Below are 21,620 nucleotides of genomic sequence, written 5' to 3' on the forward strand. Positions count from 1 at the left end.
TTTAATGTTTGTTTATTGTATATTTAATGTCCAAAGTGTTAGTAACTTCAACATTATACACTGTGTATCCTCCTAACTTGAACTGAATTATGAAACTTATGCTGTTAGCTTTTATTACAGAGTTGATGAAATGTTAAGACAAGTAATTATGTTGAAAGAAGTCGCCTCATTGATTCCCCAAAATGTTAAGGAATATTAAATTAAAAATATACAGGTTAAATTTGAGAGTTTCTAAAATGTAACAATTAAGGAATAAATAAAGTGCATTTTTGCTATAGTTTGACATGTTCATTTGTAAATGCAATGTTCCATATCTTTGTGTTTTATGACAGATCAGCTTCAGTTTCCCTGAGACCAATAAGATGAAAATATGTAAATATGAATAAAAGAAATAACTGACATTTAGATAATGGCAATTATATATGTGAATAATTACTGTGTATTTTACTGTTTAATTTATTAACTGTATACAAATATTTGATATATTTTTGTAGTTAGAGTTATTCTATACATTCCAATAAAAAAAAAAACATGCTAAGTTTTGATTAGGTTTGAAAATTTTACATCACTGATAATGTTAGTTTAATGGCAGTATTTTAACTATAACTGACCTCACCTCACTCCCAATATTCAACTCGGGCACAGATGCAGGATTTCTGAATGGGGGGGGGTCCATATGTGATGACTGATCTCTCCTTTTACACAGAACAGTTGATATAATCACGTTTCCCCTTAAAGGTTATGGTCAGTTTTCAAGGGGGGGGGGGGGTCCCCAGACCACTGGATCCGCTACTGCAACTTGCAGAATAAATATTTCATTTCATTTATAGTTATTTCTGTGCTTATATCCAGTTACGGTTCAAGCACGTTGTCCTGGACATACACCTCAGCTATCTGGGCTGTCTGTCCAGGACAATGGTTAGTCATAAGTGAGAGACACGTTAGTGTAGTTGCCTTACATGTAACCACTGAGTTGTTAAACTCACTCTGGGTGGGAGCGGGTACTGAGAGGTGAACCCAGTACCTACCAGCCTCAAGGCCAGTTGACTTAACCACTACACCACCAAGGCCAGTTGAATAAATATAATAACACCCCAGCATGAAAAACACGTCAAAGGCTATTGTGTGTTAGACAAAGGTAATACTGATGATCAACATCATAAATTCTGAAATGATCAATACACCACAAAGTAAACATTCATGAAAGGCATAATGACTCATATCAACAGAACGTACCAAAAATAGAATCTTCAAAAAGACCAAAACAAACATTAGGCTACATGGAAACTGTATGGATTGGTGGTAAAGATAAATCTATATTGCATCAAATGATCGGCATAAAATAAAAAACATATATCGAGTTGAAAACTACACAAATGTGCATTGCAAAACTAATTTTAAAATGCAGAATAAAGTGTGCTGCATTTACCATTCTTTAGATGCACCATGAGATCGATTCCCAAATTGCAAAACAGTATGTTAAACCTATATTACACCCATCACATTCACTTCTCTGTGAATGGGAGGGAGGGGGGTGTCTCCAAGCGTTATGTAATATTTTTTGGGATGTATGGTCTAGAGTGTTACTGGGGGGGGGGGGGGGAGTTTGTCTAAGTTTGACAAAAATAGTTTTACATAATATTTGAACAGTCCCTAAGGGATGCAACACATCGTTCACAGCAATTTTTCTCTTCTGGGATTTAAAAAAATGGCAAACCTGTATAGACCAGTACATGAAAATAGTTTGAATTTGAAGGGAAATACAAACTGTGCAAGCATAGCAGCATAATATTCAGTACGGCATGTGTACTTTTAAAAATCATGAACTTACACCAGCATGGTGGGGATCCATCCTGGTTATGGAGTTGGAAAAAGCTCTCCATTATATCAATGGTGGTCTATTTTTCTGGTAAAAGTATTTGCATTCTGTTTTCATTATAGTATGTAATTTTAACATGTCATGCTGTGGTTATTCTATCCTCAGTCCAAATGTAATTCTACTTGCATAGTTCCAAAAATACAATGTGATTGAGAATATTATGTGAGTGGCCAATAAATACCATTGTTATAAAAAATACAATGTGATTGAGAATATTATGTGAGTGGCCAATAAATACCATTGTTATAAAAAATGTATTTAATTAGCAAATTGGATACATTTTTAAACAATTAATTGTAAAATAAATGGAATTTAACGGGCATGATTGTAGTATTGATAATTCTATTTCTTAAATATCCAGGTTTAAAATAAATTTAAATATCTTTTCCAATTAAAATTTATTTACTGTACTCATACATGCAGGAAATGCATGCATCACAGAGCAGTCAGTTTCAGGTTAACTTGAAGGAAGGAAATGTTTTATTTAACCACGCACTCAACATATTTCATTTACAGTTATATCGGCGTCAGACATATGGTTACGGACCACACAGATTTTGAGAGAGGAAACCCTGTGTCACCACTTCATGGGCTACTCTTTTTGATTAGCAGCAAGGGATCTTTTATATGCACCATTACACAAATAGAATAATACATACCACGGCATTTGATATACCAGTCACGGTGCACTGGCTGGAGCGAGAAATAGCCCAACGGGCCCACCAATGGAGATTGATCCCAGAACAACCACACATCAAGTGAATGCTTTACCACTGTGCTACGTCCCACCCCCAATGTCTATTGGAGATGGAAATGATGGGCACTTTGTAACATGGGTGTGTGAGAAATGTAGTTCCACCATCGCAAATAATAGTTAAGTATCTTACAACAAAGATACATGATTCTTTTGTATGACGTTTTGTATTTTTGTTTGTATAAGAAATTCCATACACATATGTATGTGTATTTAACATGTGACATTATTTAATGAACACATATTACTTGATTTTCAGTTTTGTACTTTGTTGAAAGCAAGTTGTACATAATTATATATGTATTTAATATAAGTGACATTTAATGGCAAAATATTTTTTTAATTTGTCATTTGTCTTTAAACTTAAAGGTGCAGTATAAATGTTTTGAAATGTGCTAGTTCATTTTGTTTGTATTTTTGATGTTACTGAGGAAGTTTCATAAATGTTGAAACATTAAATAAAACAATATGCTCATTAGTTTGCTTTCTGTTTTATGTGGAGGGAGGTGAGGTTAAAATGTGTTCAGTGCATCATAAATAAAACGTTTCATTCTTTGTTTCTTTCCTAACTGATACATTAGAATCAGTGGTATGTGCTATATACCGGTACTGAAACTGAAATGCACAAACAAAAAAGTAAAATTTTGTTTTGTTTTACGACACCACTAGAGCACATTGATTTATTCATCATCGGCTATTGGATGTCAAACATTTGATAATTCTGACATATAGGCTTACAGAGGAGGAAACCCTCTACATATTAGTAGTAAGGGATCTTTTATATGCATCATTCCACAGACAGGATAGCTCATACCATAGCCTTTGATATGCCAGTAGTGAAGCACTGGCTGGAATGAGAAATAGCCCAAAGGGCTTATCGATGGGGATCGATCCTAGACCGACTGCACATCAAGCGTACATTTATACTATACCACTGGGCTACATCTCTCCCCTATACTAAAAAAGATACTGCCCCAAGTTTAGCCAGCAAACATTTTGCTAACGTTCACAAATTATTTGATTGTTTCCCAATGTAGCCATTTAGTTTGGATGTTTTTCGGCTCGGTTTAGTTGAACGCATTCCTGGTAATGCTGTTAATTAAGAATAGCCATTGTTCTTTAATAGGGGTGGGGGTGGGTGGGTGGGGGGGGGGGGGTAGAAGAGATCTAGCTCCATCAATAGAGGACTCTTAAGGTGTGTGGGTTGTAGGACTGAACTCTCCATATGGACGTATTCTTTGATCAGGGTTTTTTTTGTCATACAAACCCTCGGGTACCTGTGAAGGAATTTGTGTATGGGTGTCTAGCTTGAGGCGAGCAAAGTTTTTAGGGGGTCGAGTCATGATCCTCTGGAAAATATATAAAATATATTTTTTTAAATCTGCTTGGATCAGGGTTGTTTTGATCCCCAAAACTCCCCTTGTACACATACATGTACCTGGCTACACAACTGGTATGTTAAAGGCAATGGTATGTGCTGCCCTGTCTTTGGAAAAGTACATATAAAAGATCCTTTGCTGCTAATGAAAAAAATGTAGTAGGTTTCCTCTAAGATTATGTCAGAATTATCAAATGTTTGACATCCATTAGCCAATTATTAATAAATCAAATGTTCTCTAATTGTGTCATTAAACAAAATAAATATTAACTTGATGAAAAGTCAACAATAAAACCTCTTCATTTCAAAACCCATGTTTTCCATATTTCTTTTATCCAGTGTTGTTTCCACACCAGATGCATAATGTTGGACATCTTATTTAAAAACAATGGTTGTTTACCAAGAGCAACATCCACACACACTGGTCAGCAAGGTAGCTTGAACAATAGCATCATCAAGTATGCGACTGTATGCCTCTTAATTGGTAAAACTTGTGGCTCTAAGATATGCATTAACTCAACTGGAATTGAACTGTACTGAATAGACTGCAAATTTACAGACTACTAACAAAATCATACAGGCCCATAGGAATGGTATCTGGAGTGTGTGGTGGGGGGGGGGGGGGGGCAAGTAGTGGTGGTGGCACAAGTCACTTTTTTATCTAAATATATGTAGAGTAGGACAAATAAAACCATATATTTTCGCTGTCAAGTGGAGGATCTCTGCCTATCGGTCTAATCTAATGTGTAAATACAGGTGTGTGTGCACAAAAATGTGCAGGGGGTGGGGGGGATCTAGACTGAGCTACATTTTATGAGGGTGTGGGGTTATACTCACTTGGAAAATACATTAAAAAAGATAAAACTGTTTTGGAACAGAGAGGCTTTGGTTTAAACAATATTTATTAATCATTAAATATGCTGTTTTGGGATCAGCCAACAGGCATAAGCCTACATTAAGGCCTCTCCCTACATTTTTCAAATACAAAGACATGCAGCCAAGATGACAAATTTAATAAATTAATATTTGTAAACAAAGTGAATAAAAGGAGAAAGGGTGGAGAAGGAGAACAAGTGGAGAGAGAGGGACAGAGACGGATATTACCACATAATAAAATGTTACAATTGAGATAAAAATAATTAGAAAAAGTGGGTATTACGAACCACATGATAAATAGGACAATAGCGCAAAAAGTGTTCAGCATCTTAAATATGATGCCCACAAGCACAAGATGGGTTGTCATTTAAATGTTATGCAAATTTAGGACCATTTAGATTGCTGAAACCCAGACGGAGTCGACTATGTAATAGTTGTTACCTTCTGTCACCTTCATGAAATTAAGATGGTACAGTGGGGTCTGCTTTTTTAATTTGAACTTTTAGACTGTATTTAATGTCGGATGCTGTATTATTCCATAGCTTAACACTGGAAGGAAAGAAAGATTTGAAAAGAGTTTTGTTCGGCAAAAATATGTATACAGATAATCTGCCCTATGTGTATGGTATGGATTTATCTCAACAGTAAAACAGGGTAATTGTAATGTGAAACAAGAGGGTAACAAGTTATTTGAAAGATTGTACATCATGCATAGTTTATGACGATTTCTCCTTTCTGATAAAGGTATAAAAAGTTAGTTTCAGTGTATAATAACTGATGACATGTTCCCTAAAACAGCACCGAAAATTGTATGAAGAGTGTCTAGTGGAATATTTTTAAGAGACTGAGCCTGCAGAAGGGTACAATTATCCCAGATAATATCAGCTTAAATCCCATTTTCCAGATTTTTTTAATGTAAGGCCTAAATGTTTGTGAACTTCAACTTTTGATACTTGCACATTGTCCAAAAATAAGTTAGGATTATTTGTAATTTTAGTTTTACGACTAAACGTCAAGGTTTCAGTTTTTGCAGGGTTAAACTTAACAAGCCACTTTTTAGCACACGTATTGACTCCCAAACAGCTTGCCTCTGAACAAGTCTAAGACAATCTGCTGCTAATCATCTTAGTGGGAAAAGAACACCTTGAATCGCTTGATTTCTAAAAAAATAATATAAATAAAAGCATTTACGGTAAGTAGAAAATTAGAATCAGGGCATATAAATATGGAGACTGAACTAGCTAGAAAACAAAAAAGAGCACTTATAATTATTTAAACAGGCACTTTTATGTATTTTGACCCCTTGGCCGCTCTAGGTTCTGCCATGACAACTGCATGTACCGATATGATAAAAAAATATATATATATAAGAAAAAGAAAATAAACCATACTGAACTAGCTAGAAAACAAAAATGAGCATTTATAATGATTTAAACGGAAATTTTTACGTATTTTTACCCCTTGACCGCTTTAGGTTCTGCCCTGACAAATGCATGTACCGATATGAAGAAGAAAAAAGAAAGAAATAGAAAATAAACCATACTCGCTTGATCCGTTACATAAATTTAAAGTCTTTAGTATGGATATAATACACGTGTAATATATACTACTCAAAAGAATTTAAGGGTCAGACGATATTTTCGACATTATTTTCTGAATGTCAATTATATTAGCTAGACCATAATGTCACGCATGGTATTGTTCCATTTTGACGAAAGTGGGTCTAAGCAACCCATAAATGAATTAAAATCCAGTCATTGACACTGTCGACTAGTTCTAATGGCGAAAACATGCTTACATTTGCACGTAAATTAGGGCGAAAGCGAAAGGTCTGCTAAGTGCCCATAACTTGCTTTTTCACAAAGCGCTTCATTTGCACGCTTTGCACGTGTATTCCAGGTTCCCAATGCTGAATTTCCGTATAATTGGAGCTTGCGTTCGTGTACGGTGCACACTCCAAATTCGACAATGGTACGACTTCAACTGACTATCGAAGATTGAGGAAGGGCTATTGCTTGGCTTCAGGATAGAAATACGCAAAGAAATGTTGCTCTGAGACTTGGTGTTAGTCAGAGTGTCGTTGGCCGACTGTGGCAACGGTACCAAGCAACGAATTCTGTTCGAAATCGTCCACGTTCGGGAAGACCCCGAAGCACTACAAATAGAGAGGACCGCTACATCACCAATATGGCTCTACGTCAACGCACAACCACTGCACGCCGATTACGTGACAATCTGCGGACTAGGACTGGAACTCGAGTGTCTGATCAGACCATACGCAATCGTCTGAGAGCTAATAATCTACGCTGCCGTCGCCAGGCTGTTCGACCACCACTCCTACCACGTCACAGAACGGCCAGACGTCACTGGTGCACGCTTCATCTGCGGTGGCAACGTGTTCAGTGGGGTCGAGTGATGTTCACTGATGAGTCCAGGTTTAGTCTCCAGTTCAACGACGGTCGGGTTCATGTCTACAGACGTCCTGGGGAGCGCTTCGCTGACGTTAACGTTAGACAACGTCACCGGTTCGGTGGTGGCAGCGTCATGGTGTGGGGCGGCATCTCTATTCACCACAGGACCCCCCTCTATGTGGTGGATGGCAACCTGAATGGAATCCGCTATCTGAATGAGATTATCCGGCCGTTGGTTCTCCCAGGCCTTCAGCAGATTGGCGGCGGGGCAGTTCTGCAAGATGACAATGCCAGACCCCACCGCGCCAGGATGGTAACGGACTTTCTCAGACAACAAGGTATCGCCAGGATGGATTGGCCAGCATATTCGCCTGACTTGGCCCCAATAGAGGACGCCTGGGACGAATTAGGCAGGAGAGTTCGGGATAACCATGCCCCTCCGGCCAACCTTCATGATCTGGGTCAACTTCTTATGGCAGAGTGGCAGGCCATTTCCCAAGAGTTCTTCAGACATCTGATCAACAGCATGAGGCAACGATGTGTCGAGTGTATTCGCGCCAGGGGTGGATTCACACACTATTAAACGAATGTTCTAATGTGTAAAATCCATGTTTGACAACCTTCAACTTTGACAGCATGTCATGTGACTTTCTTGTATACAGTGACGTTTATTTGTGGGTTTTTTGTAAATATGGAACAATAAAAAAAAAAATTGGTGTAGTTTACATCATCAATCTAATACACTCTGAAACTTATTTGGTTATAAATTTTTGACCCTTAAATTCTTTTGAGTAGTATATAAGGTACAAGATAAAATAATAATAACAAAATAGCCTACAAAAGCTTTATATTCTCCACACAGTTTGCATGTGCATTTATGCACATATTAAATGTGTTTGTACATGTAACATTGTTACGATTGTAGGCCTTCGTGTATTTTATAATTAGCTGTTTTTCGAGTTAAATTTTTTTGTTACTTTTTATTTAAACCCCTCCCCGCCAAACTCATATTGGTAAGCTTTATTACTTAATCCATAATTGTTACTTCTTTTTTTTTATCACAGTATGGTTTTTATCGACAAAAGAAACACCGTGGTAATTTACTATAGCCTAAATGACATTCCTAAGAAAGCATCTGGGTCAAATAAAGGGAGATAATGCGTTGTGTTATTTCCCCGACTCCTTGTTTTTCATCCAATCGCTGGGCAAGGAAGCTAGCCAACAAGGACGGACATAAGCACAATATTTACTTGGTCATTCGGGTGGTTTGATATTTCGCTAGGAAGCCAAGATGGGCTTCGAAACTTGTGGTCCGAATGAAGTAATGGTTGTATCAGGTTTGTAAATGTCTTATGCATTAACACTTTGAAAAGGTATAGTCTATAGATCGATTTTGAGCAAAACAAAAATGCTGGTACCGTGGTTGCGAAATGCTTTGGCCTTGAATTCTTTCGAGTCTGTTCCGGATCAATTATGATATGCAGATGACAAAAATGTCCGCTTGCATACATTATTTGTGACATTTATTATACATCCAGGCAGCATCAGTTTAATATGTAATAATTATAATGTAATTAAAAACTCTGGTAACGAGAATAGTCCCATGTTTTTCTTAAATTATAAGGCGTTTCCATGTAAACTGTTGAGTTACAATATTTTAAAGGGATAAACATACCAGTTCAAGGTCTTACTTTTGTTGTGTAAATATTCAGATTCCTTTTTATTTTTTTATTTTTTTTATTCATCTTCTTTTATCTTGTTTGTACACCGGGTTAACAGCCTGCACATGACATTGTTAATATGTCGGTATTTTATGTGGATTGGTATTGCGAAATCCATGATAAATTGTTGTGCAAACCTAACTGTTGTATTTGTAGTGTATTGCACAATATGTTTTCAAAGAAAGAAAGAAAAATGTTTTATTTAACGATGCACTCAACACATTTTATTTTATGGTTATATGGCATCAGACATATGGTTAAGGACCACACAGATTTTGAGAGGAAACCCGCTGTCGCCACTACATGGGCTACTCTTTCCGATTAGCAGCAAGGGATCTTTTATTTGTGCTTCCCACAGGCAGGATAGCAAAAAAAAACATGGCCTTTGTTGAACCAGTTATGGATCACTGGTTGGTGCAAGTGGTTTACACCTACCCATTGAGTCTTGCAGAGCACTCACTCAGGGTTTGGAGTTGGTATCTGTATTAAAAATCCCATGCCTCGACTGGGATCCGAACCCAGTACCTACCAGCCTGTAGACCGATGGCCTGCTACGACGCCACCGAGGCCGGTAATATGTTTTCAAAGTCATCAATATGATCAATATTACATATGTGAATATTATGATGTGGTCAGTATGTTGGTTGTGAAGAAAAGACAGACATCTGGCAGAACAAATATATAGGCACATAGGCTCCAATATGTTTTTGTGGGGGGGGGGGGGGGGGGGGGGGGGGGGGCAGATTGATTTTTGCCTGAATTAAATGAAAATGCCAGAATCTCAATAACAACTTTTATTCATGAATTCATATTTGCAAAACAAATCAATCAACCATATTTGACACACCCTAACATCCATTGAAGGTACAAGCACGTTTGACTTTGGCATATTCTGAAATTCTTGGCGAATATATCCAAGACAGGTTTGCACTACTAGTACTACAATACCAAACATATACATGTAGGATTCCTAATGAATCACTACACATTTTTACATCCATGGATGACATGACAACTAATACTGCAAGTAGAATGATGCAAATACATTTTGTCTTAATATCTCCACTATTTTTACCTGAATATGAAGGTTGGCTCCATCACTGAGGTGGTGGGGTGTTCGTTCAAAACCCTTCTGAGCTTTTCCTCTCTGCCCCCCCCCCCCCCCCCCCCCATCTCATGCATATGGACAAATTAGTTGGGGGCTGTTCACCATACACTATTAATAGGGAGGGGTTAATGCCAGTGGACACTTAAACAAACGTTTGGCATTTTGATAAACAATATTCCTTGCAAGCTAGGCTCAGAATTGACAGGAATTGTTGCCACTCAAAATATGCAATATAATGTCCTGTGCATCACTAATTAAAATTAAAAAATATTCAATGTTTGTAATACATTCATCTATAACTTGTTTTTCCCTATTTTGTTCTTCCCTGTGGGTGGCAGGACGTGGCCCAGTGGCAAAGCGCTGCACGGTCAGTTAGGATTGATCCCCGCCGGTGACCCCGTTGGGCTATTTCTCATTCCAGCCAGTGCACCACGACTGTTATATCAAAGGCTGTGGATTTATCCAGGCGTTCTTTGGGTCTGAACATAAGAAAGAAAGTGGCACTGAAAATTTCCCATTTCTAATTCTATGCTAAAAATTCCCCAAATATATGTTTAATTATGTCTGTTCCAATAAATGAATTCAACAGTGCATCATTCAGTAGCCCGAGAAAATATCCCAAGTATCTTTACTCAAGTTAATTTTCCAAATATATGTATCATCAGACATGGATCCATGGCAAAAAAATCCTGGCATATAAAAGACCCCTGGCTACTAATAGAAAAATCCTGGCATATAAAAGACCCCTGGCTACTAATAGAAAAATCCTGTCCTGGACAGATGAGCCAGCGTAAGTGGACACCTGCACCATTGACAGGTGTTCGCTACAACAGCTTGCTCTGAATATGCATGTTGAGCCCTGTGACCTGACCTAAAGAAAAATGTGGCAGGTTTCCTCTAAGACTATACATGTATGTCCAAATTACCAGATGTTTGACATCCAATAGCCAGTGATTAATACATCAATGTGCTGTAGTGGTGTTGTTAAACAAAACAAACTTTAACCCTTCCCTGTATATAAAAAAGAAGATAATTGGGAATGGACCATTGATGGGGCTCATGTGTGACTAGAATTTTATTTTTGTCTCGGCCAATTTTCATGAAGAAAAGTGACCGATAATTAATTATTATTGTCTTAAATAGTTAAAACATATTTTAAAAATGGCTGATTAAAAAAAAAAATCCGAGCTTTAAAGTCAAGGCGATAAAGATTGTGGCCAAAGTAATCACCCACAAATTAAGTACAAACCAGCTGACCTCAAAATATTACTCTTCCAAACCATAGAAATGTTACGTTTAATTACATTAAAACAACTTGAAATGCATTTCTGGATATTCACAACTCTACAGCAGCTGTTAATGACAATACTGACAATACTGAATTAAAACAACCTTCCATCACTGAAAAAAGACAAACGTCACCATTGTGCCCAAATTAGTGAGATCTAAAAGCCCTGAAAAATATTAGCTAAAAGTCAATGTTGTAGTACATTGTTTAAAATTAGCAGTTGGCTAATTTGGCTATGGGCTTAATTTACAAATTACAGTGGACGTCTGGATGGAAAGGAATTTTTTTATTTAATGACGCACTCAACACATTTTACTTATGGTTATATGGCGTCGGAAAAACAAAACAAAAATACAGGAAAAAAAATCGGCTGGATTGAGACTTGAGACAGATCATATGTGTACCAATTGTTCATTGAGAATCCCATGTTTCTATATGTATTTTTAAGTATTGGGTAGTTACATATACATGTATATATACATGTATGTTATTTTATTTTCACAGGATGCTGCCATGGTCAGTCTGTGTTTATACCAGGAGGCCGTTGTTTCGTCTGGCCTGGCATCCAGAGATTACAAAGGTAATGATAGCAATGGTGTCATATCATCATAATATACCACAGGAGTCTATGCTAAGGCATGTTCATTTGTCCAGAACAAGCGGTGTTGGGTGTAGAACAGATACATTCTTCAAACAACTTGTCCTACAAGCCCTGTCAACTGAAAATAACAATATATTGACAAAACAATCGGTGTAGCTGGGATTTTATATTGGATGGGTGGGGGTGGGGGGGGGGCAGCCCTACATTTGGGGTAGCAACAGCACTGTCTTTTAAATGTGTTATAGTATGAGGTGACAAGCTAATATTAAAGGTGGTGTGGGGGGGGGGGGGGAAGTGTGATTTTGGGGGTAGTGGGAGCATGGGGCCTCATCTGACCATACCTTTGGACAAAATTACTTTTGTGGTATGTTTGACAGTTTTGCTATTATTAATTGAGATGTTTTAGTTGTTGTAGTAGGACGAGCTCTGGGCGACCAGAAAATTTTACCAAATTTACTTCAATAACCTAAAAAACCTAGTAATTTACCAACAAAATATAATTTTTTCCGCCAAATTAAAATACAGTTCGCCAGTTGTTTTCAAAATTGCAGAATTTCCCTATTATAGTGCTAAAATCTTTCAACAAAAACATTTGGGTGGGACATGCATATTTCAGATAGGACAAATGAATATGGAGAGACAGGACAAGTTGTTGTTGAGGGTTAATATACTGATGGAAAGAAATAAAGGATCACACAGATAGCAACAAGAAATAATGACTGCATCAAAAATCAATTCATATTGTCCGAAGTTGACTGGAACATATAGGCAGCTCATTCAACACTACTGACATTCAATCCCTCATTACAACTTGGTATGAAATACAGACATTACTAAGCTAGTAGTGAATTAAATTTGGTCTACAATTTGATGTGTTCCCTTATTTCTTTCCATCAGTATATTTCTCAACCCAATCCTGCCCAGATTTGTTGAAAGCCAACTCTGTTTTAGTTTGGGTGGGTGGGTGTACTTATAGTTGTGGGTGTGCTTATAGTTGTGGATGGGTGGATGTACTTATAGTTATGGGTGGGTGGGTGGGTGTACTTATAGGTGTGGTAGGTGGGTGTGCTTATAGTTGTGGGTGGGTGTACTTATAGTTGTGGGTGGGTGTACTTATAGTTGTGGGTGGATGGATGTACTATAGTTATGGTGGGTGAATGTACTTATAGTTGTGGGTGGGTGTACTTATAGGTGGGTGGGTGTACTTATAGGTGGGTGGGTGTACTTATAGTTGTGGGTGGTTGGGTGTACTTATAGTTGTGGGTGGGTGGGTGTACTTATAGTTGTGGGTGGGTGTACTTATAGTTGTGGGTGGGTGTACTTATAGTTGTGGGTGGGTGTACTTATAGTTGTGGTGGGTGGGTGTACTTATAGTTATGGTGGGTGGATGTACTTATAGTTGTGGGTTGGTGGGTGTACTTATAGTTGTGGGTGGGTGTACTTATAGTTGTGGGTGGGTGTACTTATAGTTGTGGGTGGGTGTACTTATAGTTGTGGGTGTACTTATAGTTGTGGGTGGGTGTGCTTATAGTTGTGGGTGGGTATACTTATAGTTGTGGTGGGTGGGTATACTTATAGTTGTGGTGGGTGGGTGTACTTATAGTTGTGGGTGGATGGATGTACTTATAGTTATGGTGGATGGATGTACTTATAGTTATGGTGGGTGAATGTACTTATAGTTGTGGGTGTACTTATAGTTGTGGGTGGGTGGATGTACTTATAGTTGTGGGTGGGTGGATGTACTTATAGTTGTGGGTGGGTGGATGTACTTATAGTTGTGGTCGATGTACTTATAGTTGTGGGTGGGTGGATGCACTTATAGTTGTGGTGGGTGGGTGTACTTATAGTTGTGGGTGGATGCACTTATAGTTGTGGTGGGTGGGTGTACTTATAGTTGTGGGTGGGTGGGTGTACTTATAGTTGTGGTGGGTGGGTGTACTTATAGTTGTGGGTGGATGGATGTACTTATAGTTATGGTGGATGGATGTACTTATAGTTATGGTGGGTGAATGTACTTATAGTTGTGGGTGTACTTATAGTTGTGGGTGGGTGGATGTACTTATAGTTGTGGTCGATGTACTTATAGTTGTGGGTGGGTGGATGCACTTATAGTTGTGGTGGGTGGGTGTACTTATAGTTGTGGGTGGATGCACTTATAGTTGTGGTGGGTGGGTGTACTTATAGTTGTGGGTGGGTGGGTGTACTTATAGCCATTAACTAACATTCATAATTACAGATGGTATTACTTTTAAAAATAGATGATGGATGAAACTTTATTTTAAGTCCTACTCTTAACTTATTTTTAAAACCCTATTTTATTAATTAAAAAAATCCATTTTAATGCACATGTCAAATTAACTAGTAAATTTGGAAGAAGTTGTAATCATTATGTTTTATTTTTATTACTTGTGAAATATTTGTATTGTAAAATGTTGGCCAATCCCCAGACCACTATTGTTTCTGAACGACAATAAATACCGTATTGTTCCTATTTGTAGCGCGCCCGGCGATGCAAAACACAAAGGGGGCGCGCTAATTAGAGTACTAGAACACGTTTCGTAATATGTGTGAAAAATCCTTGTATCAAACTGTCAATGCGTCTGGCTCGCTGAGACATCAAAAGCTTTGCCGCCGAGTCACTCCACCAGTGACGTTTTCTTGTTGAAATGACGTAGCATACCGTACATCGTCAGCTGATTTATCGAAATACATGGTACTGTGCACGTAGGCATATAGGGCCTGTGGAGTGTATTTGAAAGTGGGGTGGGGGAGGGGTGTGTGATTGAGACCCCTCATACTCGCCCACTTCATTTTGTCACCCAGTCTGAATATATTTTTATTTAGCAAAAAAAATAAATAATAGTCGTCTCCAAAAAGTTGGGAGGCCATGGACCCCCAGCCCCATCCCCCCGGCTCAGCGGCCTATGCCCTAGGATTTCGGTACACACTCTGTCTGCTCTTTGCAAACATGGCGAGCACTAGTAGTTCAATGTCGCGCAGGTCTTATACCGCTGCGTTTAAACTGAAAGTCATTTCCGTTGCTGAAGAAAAAGGCAAGCATCATGCTGCAAAATTGTTTGGTGTCCACTGCAAACGGGTCCAAAATTGGTGTAAATCGAAAGAACACCTTAAATCGACAAAAAAAACAGAAAAAAGAAAGGCAGGTGCCGGAAGACCAGTTAAGTACACTGATATTGAAAACACTTTGCTGTCTTGGTTTAATGAGCGTTGGTCGGCGGGTGTGCGCGTTACGGGTAAGGCACTCAAATATGAAGCCTTGCGACTTCATAAGATTAATGGCAACCAGTCATTCAAAGCTTCACAGGGTTGGTTTTCAAAATTTAAGAAACGTCACAGTTTTACTTTTCGGCGCACAACCCACATGTCTTTAACTGACGATAAAGTGGACAAATTTCTACGTTTCGTTATCAAGTTAAGGAAGCTTCGCAGATATGATGACAGAGATATTATTAATATGGACGAAACCCCTGTTTGGCTAGAAATGCCCGGAAAATCGACACTCAATGTAAAAGGTGTTCATGAAGTTGCTATGTCGTCGACGGGCCACAAGAAGCAGCGCATTACAGTGACATTAGGTGCGTATGCTGACGGCACAAAGCTTTCACCACTAGTTCACCTACCAGGGCTTAGGCCACTGCCCAAGAACGATGTCCCTAGTGGAATCATTGTATACATGTGCGGGGCTGGAAAGAAAGTCATGGGCAGACGAGACTAGTATAAAATTTTGGTTGAGCAAGTTGTATGGTCGTCTACTGGTGTGGGATGCCTTTCGTGGGCACCTCACTCAATCTGTAAAATCGAGTGTGAAAACACCAACATGACAGTAATACCAGGAGGTTGCACTTCGAAACTACAGCCTGCCGATGTGTCCTGGAACCGCCCTTTCAAGGCTCGGCTTTCAGAACTATACGAGTGGTTATTCAACGGGCCTGTTGAAAACACTCAATTCGGTAATCGTAAAGCTCCACCTAAACCGTTATTGCTACGATGGGTGAAAGAAGCATGGGCGGCAATCACCCCTGACATCATCAGAAAGTCTTTCAAGAAGTGCGGCATCACTAGTGCCTTAGACGGCAGTGAAGACTACCCTTTTAACTGCATTAACGATGATGACGATGGTGATGACCAATTTGACGGGTTTTCCCCTGAAGATGTGGAAATGGACAAACAGTTACTGGAAGCTATGAACGCGCCAGCTGTTCTATCTGACGACGATTCCACAGACGACGAGGATCATCAGTCAGACAGCACAGACTACGATAGCTCTGACACGTTTCGATTGTCACTGTACAAAAATTATTGTCATTTGACTCCAGTTTAAGTTTAGTTAAAGTTAAATTGTTGACATTTGACTGCAGTTTGCAGTTTAGTTAAAGTTATCATTTACCCGTTTTTTAAATGGTGTGTCGGTGTAAATACCTACCGGTATGTTTGTACTTCCGGTTTTGAACAGCGTTCATTCTGCGTGGAGATAACAGCGACATACATTTGATAAACGACATGTGTGACATACTGTTCGCCCATACTAGTGTCGTAGTGCTTCACCTGTTTGGATTTTATTTGTTTACCGATTATAATCATTGCAAGTCGGCAGTCAGGTAAGCCAGTTTTACTATTTTACGGGTACCGTTTCATGATACATTTCTCGTGATCATAGGGGGCGCTTATATTAGAGGGGGTGCTACAAATAGGAACAATACGGTATTCTTTAACTCAAATTAACTAGCCTTTTTTGGAGCCTTATTTCCAACTTTTCTCTGAGTCTGACAAGTCGGAAAACTTTGGGTAGGGGTGGAGATAAGAATGACCTTAAAATAGCAATATAAGTTTATGCTACCCGAATCTATACAAAGCATTATGTAAATGTATTGAGGGCCAAATTTAAAATTTAAACACTAGTAAGTATTCCAGAAAATAATACAGATTTCTTAATCCTATTGCATAAAGGTATATACCGGTAATTAAATTCTATTGAGAATCTAATAAAGACTTTGTTAAGCTGTGTTACCTATAGTTTGCTGTATGTACCTGTAGCACTTCACATGTTTGTGTATAACTTATTACCAACATGGTTTTCAATGAACACTCAGAACAGTATTGCTTTAATGCACTCTTTATGCTATGTGTCATAACAGTCTTGTTTTGGCACACTTCTGACAGCAAGTTGTAAACACATATACTGTAGTTTGTCCCACAGGGAACGCCTTTTTTCATGCTGTGGAATTTACTACAAATGCTTTATTTCTGAGCTGATTGTTTTCTAAATTGCACACAAAAATAGTATTATTTTTTTGTTATTTCCAAAACACTTTTACTTTTCTTCTTATGTCAAACAAAACAGAAATTATTTTTAAAAAACATATTTGTAGGAGGATTAGACGGACTGTAGAATGAATCATAAAACTTATGTTAGCAGGATTTATGTTGTTTTAATTTGATAATATAAACATGATCTATTTTTTTTAAAGTTTTGTAGCTGACATTGCTGAATATTAACGTTGATTGTGTAGCAAATAGAATCATATTTAATATTTGTTATAAATTACAGTTTGTGGATAATAAATAAATTATCACACTTGGTTTTGTGCCATAAAGAATGTATGGAACTTGTTTGAGAATTGTTTTATATCTCTAGCTCTCGCTTGTCTTTATAATATAAGACTTCCATCAGGTGGTGGAAATTTCAATCTGGGATGATCGAGGCTTGCACAGTCCCAAGATTGAAATTTTCACCACTGAGGATATCTTGTTTTTTTTCTTTTTAAACAATATTTATTGACGTTTGTGTTAACGTTGAGGATTGACCAACAGCCAATGCCTTTATTAATGTCTTTCTCCCAGAGGATATCTTGTAAACCAACTTGCTAAAGACCGAGTATCTAAACCGACAATTTAATAATGCAGTGTCACTCTCTATATTTAAATGCTTAAGTTGCTTTGGAATCGAACTCCATTATTGGACCTATTTCATATTTCAAATTCCAACGATCACTTCACAGCAGGTACAGGGTATATCAAAGGTTGTGGTATTTATTGTCCTGGTTGGGAAATTACATATTTACACGATCCTATGCTGCTAATGCTATTTGAGTGTAGCCTACCTGTATATGATTTATGTGTTTTCTACATTTATCTATTTTTTTTTTAGATAAGTGTCACTTTTGCCTAATTGATCTTTGTTAAACATCTTTGTTAAACAAACAATACTTTCTATTCTTTGTATTTTTGTAATACTGTATTAAATTAAATATCTTAGTTGGTGCAAAACACGCACATAGAAAGTGGATATTGTTTAGCTATAAATACGGCACTTTCTTACAGGTGATATGTTAATTTATATTAAATGTGATATTCACATTTATCTGTGGGGTTTTCACTAGCATAGATCTATGTTGAACAACAGTGTTTTTGTTATTCTAAACTGGCACAATAAAATCTTCTCCAAAATGACTGATGGGAGGGTGTGTGTCACAGGAAGAGTAGAAACTAAACTGTTTTGTTTTTAATACCCACTACCCAAACAATAAATTAAATAATTTGAAACTCTTATATATTTGTTATTTGCTGCACCGTAAAGAATGACCCTGAATACAATGACCCTTACAATAGAGAGTCCACAGGTTTACACGAAGCATGGAGTTTCTATTTTGGTTACGGGAATCGCACAAGTAAGTCGTACAAAGTGATGTCTCTTGATGTCATGGTGGTACTGAGTCCCATGTAACCCCTGCAATTAAGAAAACGTCCACAGCAAAAAAAAACAAGCAGTGAATTTTTTTTTCTAACAAACATCCACAGCAAAAAAAAGTGCCGTGGAGAACTAAAAACTCCACAGCATTGCTGATTGCCATGGGCAATTGCAGGGGTTGCCATGTTAGATGTTTGTTTATTGCTTTTTAGTGCAGCTTTGCAGTGGAGACTATCAGAACTGTACAGGCCTTTCGGTTTCAATGTCATTAGCTTCAGCACCACATAAAACTTTTAATTATAGTTTTGGCTTAAAGAACTAAAATGTTTTAAACTCTTGATGTTTCAAGACCAGGACATAAAACATTTAAATTAGCATCAAGGATGAATCCTTTTTAAACTGATGTTTCAAACCCAGAATATATAAAATTCTAAGGGTTAAACAGTTTTAAACCTCAATGTTTCAAAGCCCAGAACTTACCTGTACAAAACATTTACTGTATTGGGCTTTGGGAAGTAGAAATAGAACCTATAAAAGTAATAACTATTTAGTTTGACTACAAGAACCAGAACATACATACCATAGTTTTGTCATGTCATGTCATAGGGTTTTACATGCACATTTAGAACAGGCTGTTGTAGCGCACGCCTGTTGTGGGCACAAGAGCCGGCCTTGGCCGGCTCCTCCGTCCATGACAGGAAAGGTGGGGGGAGGGAAGAGGAGGGACTGCCTGCACTGACAAGTGCAAGGGAGCACCAGCAGCCCGATCAAATCGGTAGCAGGCAGGTGGGGGTGGTGGTGGTGCTATGGAATTTGAATGGAGCAGTTAAATGCCAAAGAGAAAAGGGTGCGCAATTTTGATTGAGGGAATTTGGCGCAATTTTGAACGGTCGGTCGAAAGGTAAATGGCCGAGCTAATATAGGTTTTGATATTAGTGAATCGAGAGTAGCTGGTTAATTTTAGACCTTTACGATGCTGTGGTGTCTCCCTAGGTTGCTCAGAGCCCTCAAAAGTACCCGCCGCCTACTTTTCATAGTGACTGATTTGCGCTAACAGAGGCCATGAGAATGCATCTCAGAGGTTCGATTTTTCAAATGTTTCTAGGGGAGGGCCCCCAGACCCCCAGCTTTGCCCCCTGCTATCATCACTGTTGTAGCCTGCTACTTCTTAAACTATTGAGGGTGCTGGTTGCTCATATGGCCCTATACCAGTTTTGCTTCTGTACCCAGGACATCCACTTCTATTTTAATTATTAACTGTATGTAGCTGGACTATATATAGTCGTGGTACAGCCTACTGAAGAATAAAAACAAAGAATAAAAAAAAGAGTTTTGTTTAACGACTATTGAATATCAAACATTTGGTACTTCAGAGGAAACCTACATTTTTCCTAATGCAGCAAGGGATCTTTTATATGCACTTTCCTTCAGACAAAGCATATATCACGGCCTTTGACCAGTTGTGGTACACTGGTTGGAATGAGAAAACCCCCCAGTCAGTTGAATGGATCCACTGAGGTGGTTCAATCCTGTGACGCAAGTACCCCAAGCAATTTTTGTAATAAGCACATAATATTAATGTTTTACACAGTACTAGTAAATGTATTGATCAACACATTAAAAGCACATTTATGACCAGTTGTGTATTTAATTCAAAGTTAATCAAAGCAAAATGCAAAATATACTAACCTGATTAATTTAAAGTTTGCTTTGGCCGAGATTTAAAGATGTGTATGTTTGTTTATTTTTGTGTGATAAAGATTGAGCTTGAACACTATGACACTTACGATATCAAGTCCACACGTTTATACCCTGCATGGGGTAGCTCTTTCCGTGACAGGAATTTCGCAAGTAAGTTATGCGAAGTGAATGCAGTGCTGGAACATACATGTTCAGATCCACTTTAGATGTTTGTTGGTCTGTTCATTGGGTTTTGTTATGAAGTGTGATCAGAACTGGAAAATTGATTTCTTTTTAACTTAGCCTGACCTCAAACAAATGGCATTTACCCCCTGAATTAGTACACTGGTCCGAACAGCCAATGGGATGGCTTAAAATTTTGCACTTAGATCTCTATGTCCTGTTCTGGTCATGTGACCGAAGCTTCCTTCTTTCTCCTTTGCTCATTTTCAGATTCAGAGTGTTTTTGTTCCCTCACACATAGTTCTAGTCAAGACAGGTGATGGCTCACTATTTATACCACTGCAAACGTTTTCTTATGAACTTTTTGAGGAAGCAGGACATTTTGTTTTGCCAAGAGTTGAAAGATTTCTGATCAATCAGTGTTATTAGTCTATTATTTTATCCTGTTCCAACCACTGATAAATTATTGATATAATATTGTTAAGTGCTCAATGCATTGATATACTGGGTACTTTCCTATTCTTGCTGGTGAAGAGACTCCTTGAGGAAAATAATAGCCTGTGAGGTAGTATGCATTATCTGACAACTGACTTTGTACATCTGTATATGTAAGTATACAAAATACCCATGCACATCTACAGCCTAAACACATTTTAGAAAATTAAAAACATTAAATGGAGGAGGACACAGACATGTCTCAGTCTGCACAGAGTGTGCATACCCTTTTGGTGCCTGGCATCCCCATAATTGGGGAAACTACAGGGAACTACTATAAGCACACATAACATTAACACATTTTACATACATTTTCACCTGTTTTATAATTTTGTCATGTTGGTCACTTGCTTACCTACATATTAAGTATAAAAAGTATAAATAATTTTAGTTTAAATCCAGTTCTGATGTCTCCTAACATTTAGTTATTTTTTTTAAAGCATGTTTAGGGTGGGCTGAAATATGTACCAGTACTTGCATGTTAGAATATTGTGCACTGTGAATATATGTACATGATACAAATATCTGCAACAACAT

The 21,620-nt window shown here is 38.0% G+C and overlaps 1 protein-coding gene across 2 annotated transcripts in view; it reads left to right on the forward strand.

Annotated features, from left to right (window-relative positions):
- Window positions 1–8,479: 8,479 nt before the first annotated feature.
- The window catches only part of LOC121384323 (flotillin-1-like), a 37,291-nt gene continuing 24,150 nt past the window's right edge, over window positions 8,480–21,620 (forward strand). For both annotated transcript variants that reach the window (XM_041514663.1, XM_041514662.1), the window contains exons 1-2: window positions 8,480–8,635; window positions 11,920–11,995. In XM_041514663.1, the coding sequence (XP_041370597.1) occupies window positions 8,590–8,635; window positions 11,920–11,995 (122 nt within the window). In that variant the 5' untranslated portion in view covers window positions 8,480–8,589. The remainder of the gene's footprint in view (window positions 8,636–11,919; window positions 11,996–21,620) is intronic.

This window comes from Gigantopelta aegis, chromosome 10, assembly GCF_016097555.1.
Source record: "Gigantopelta aegis isolate Gae_Host chromosome 10, Gae_host_genome, whole genome shotgun sequence".
In the NCBI taxonomy this organism is placed as follows: Eukaryota; Metazoa; Mollusca; class Gastropoda; order Neomphalida; family Peltospiridae; genus Gigantopelta; species Gigantopelta aegis.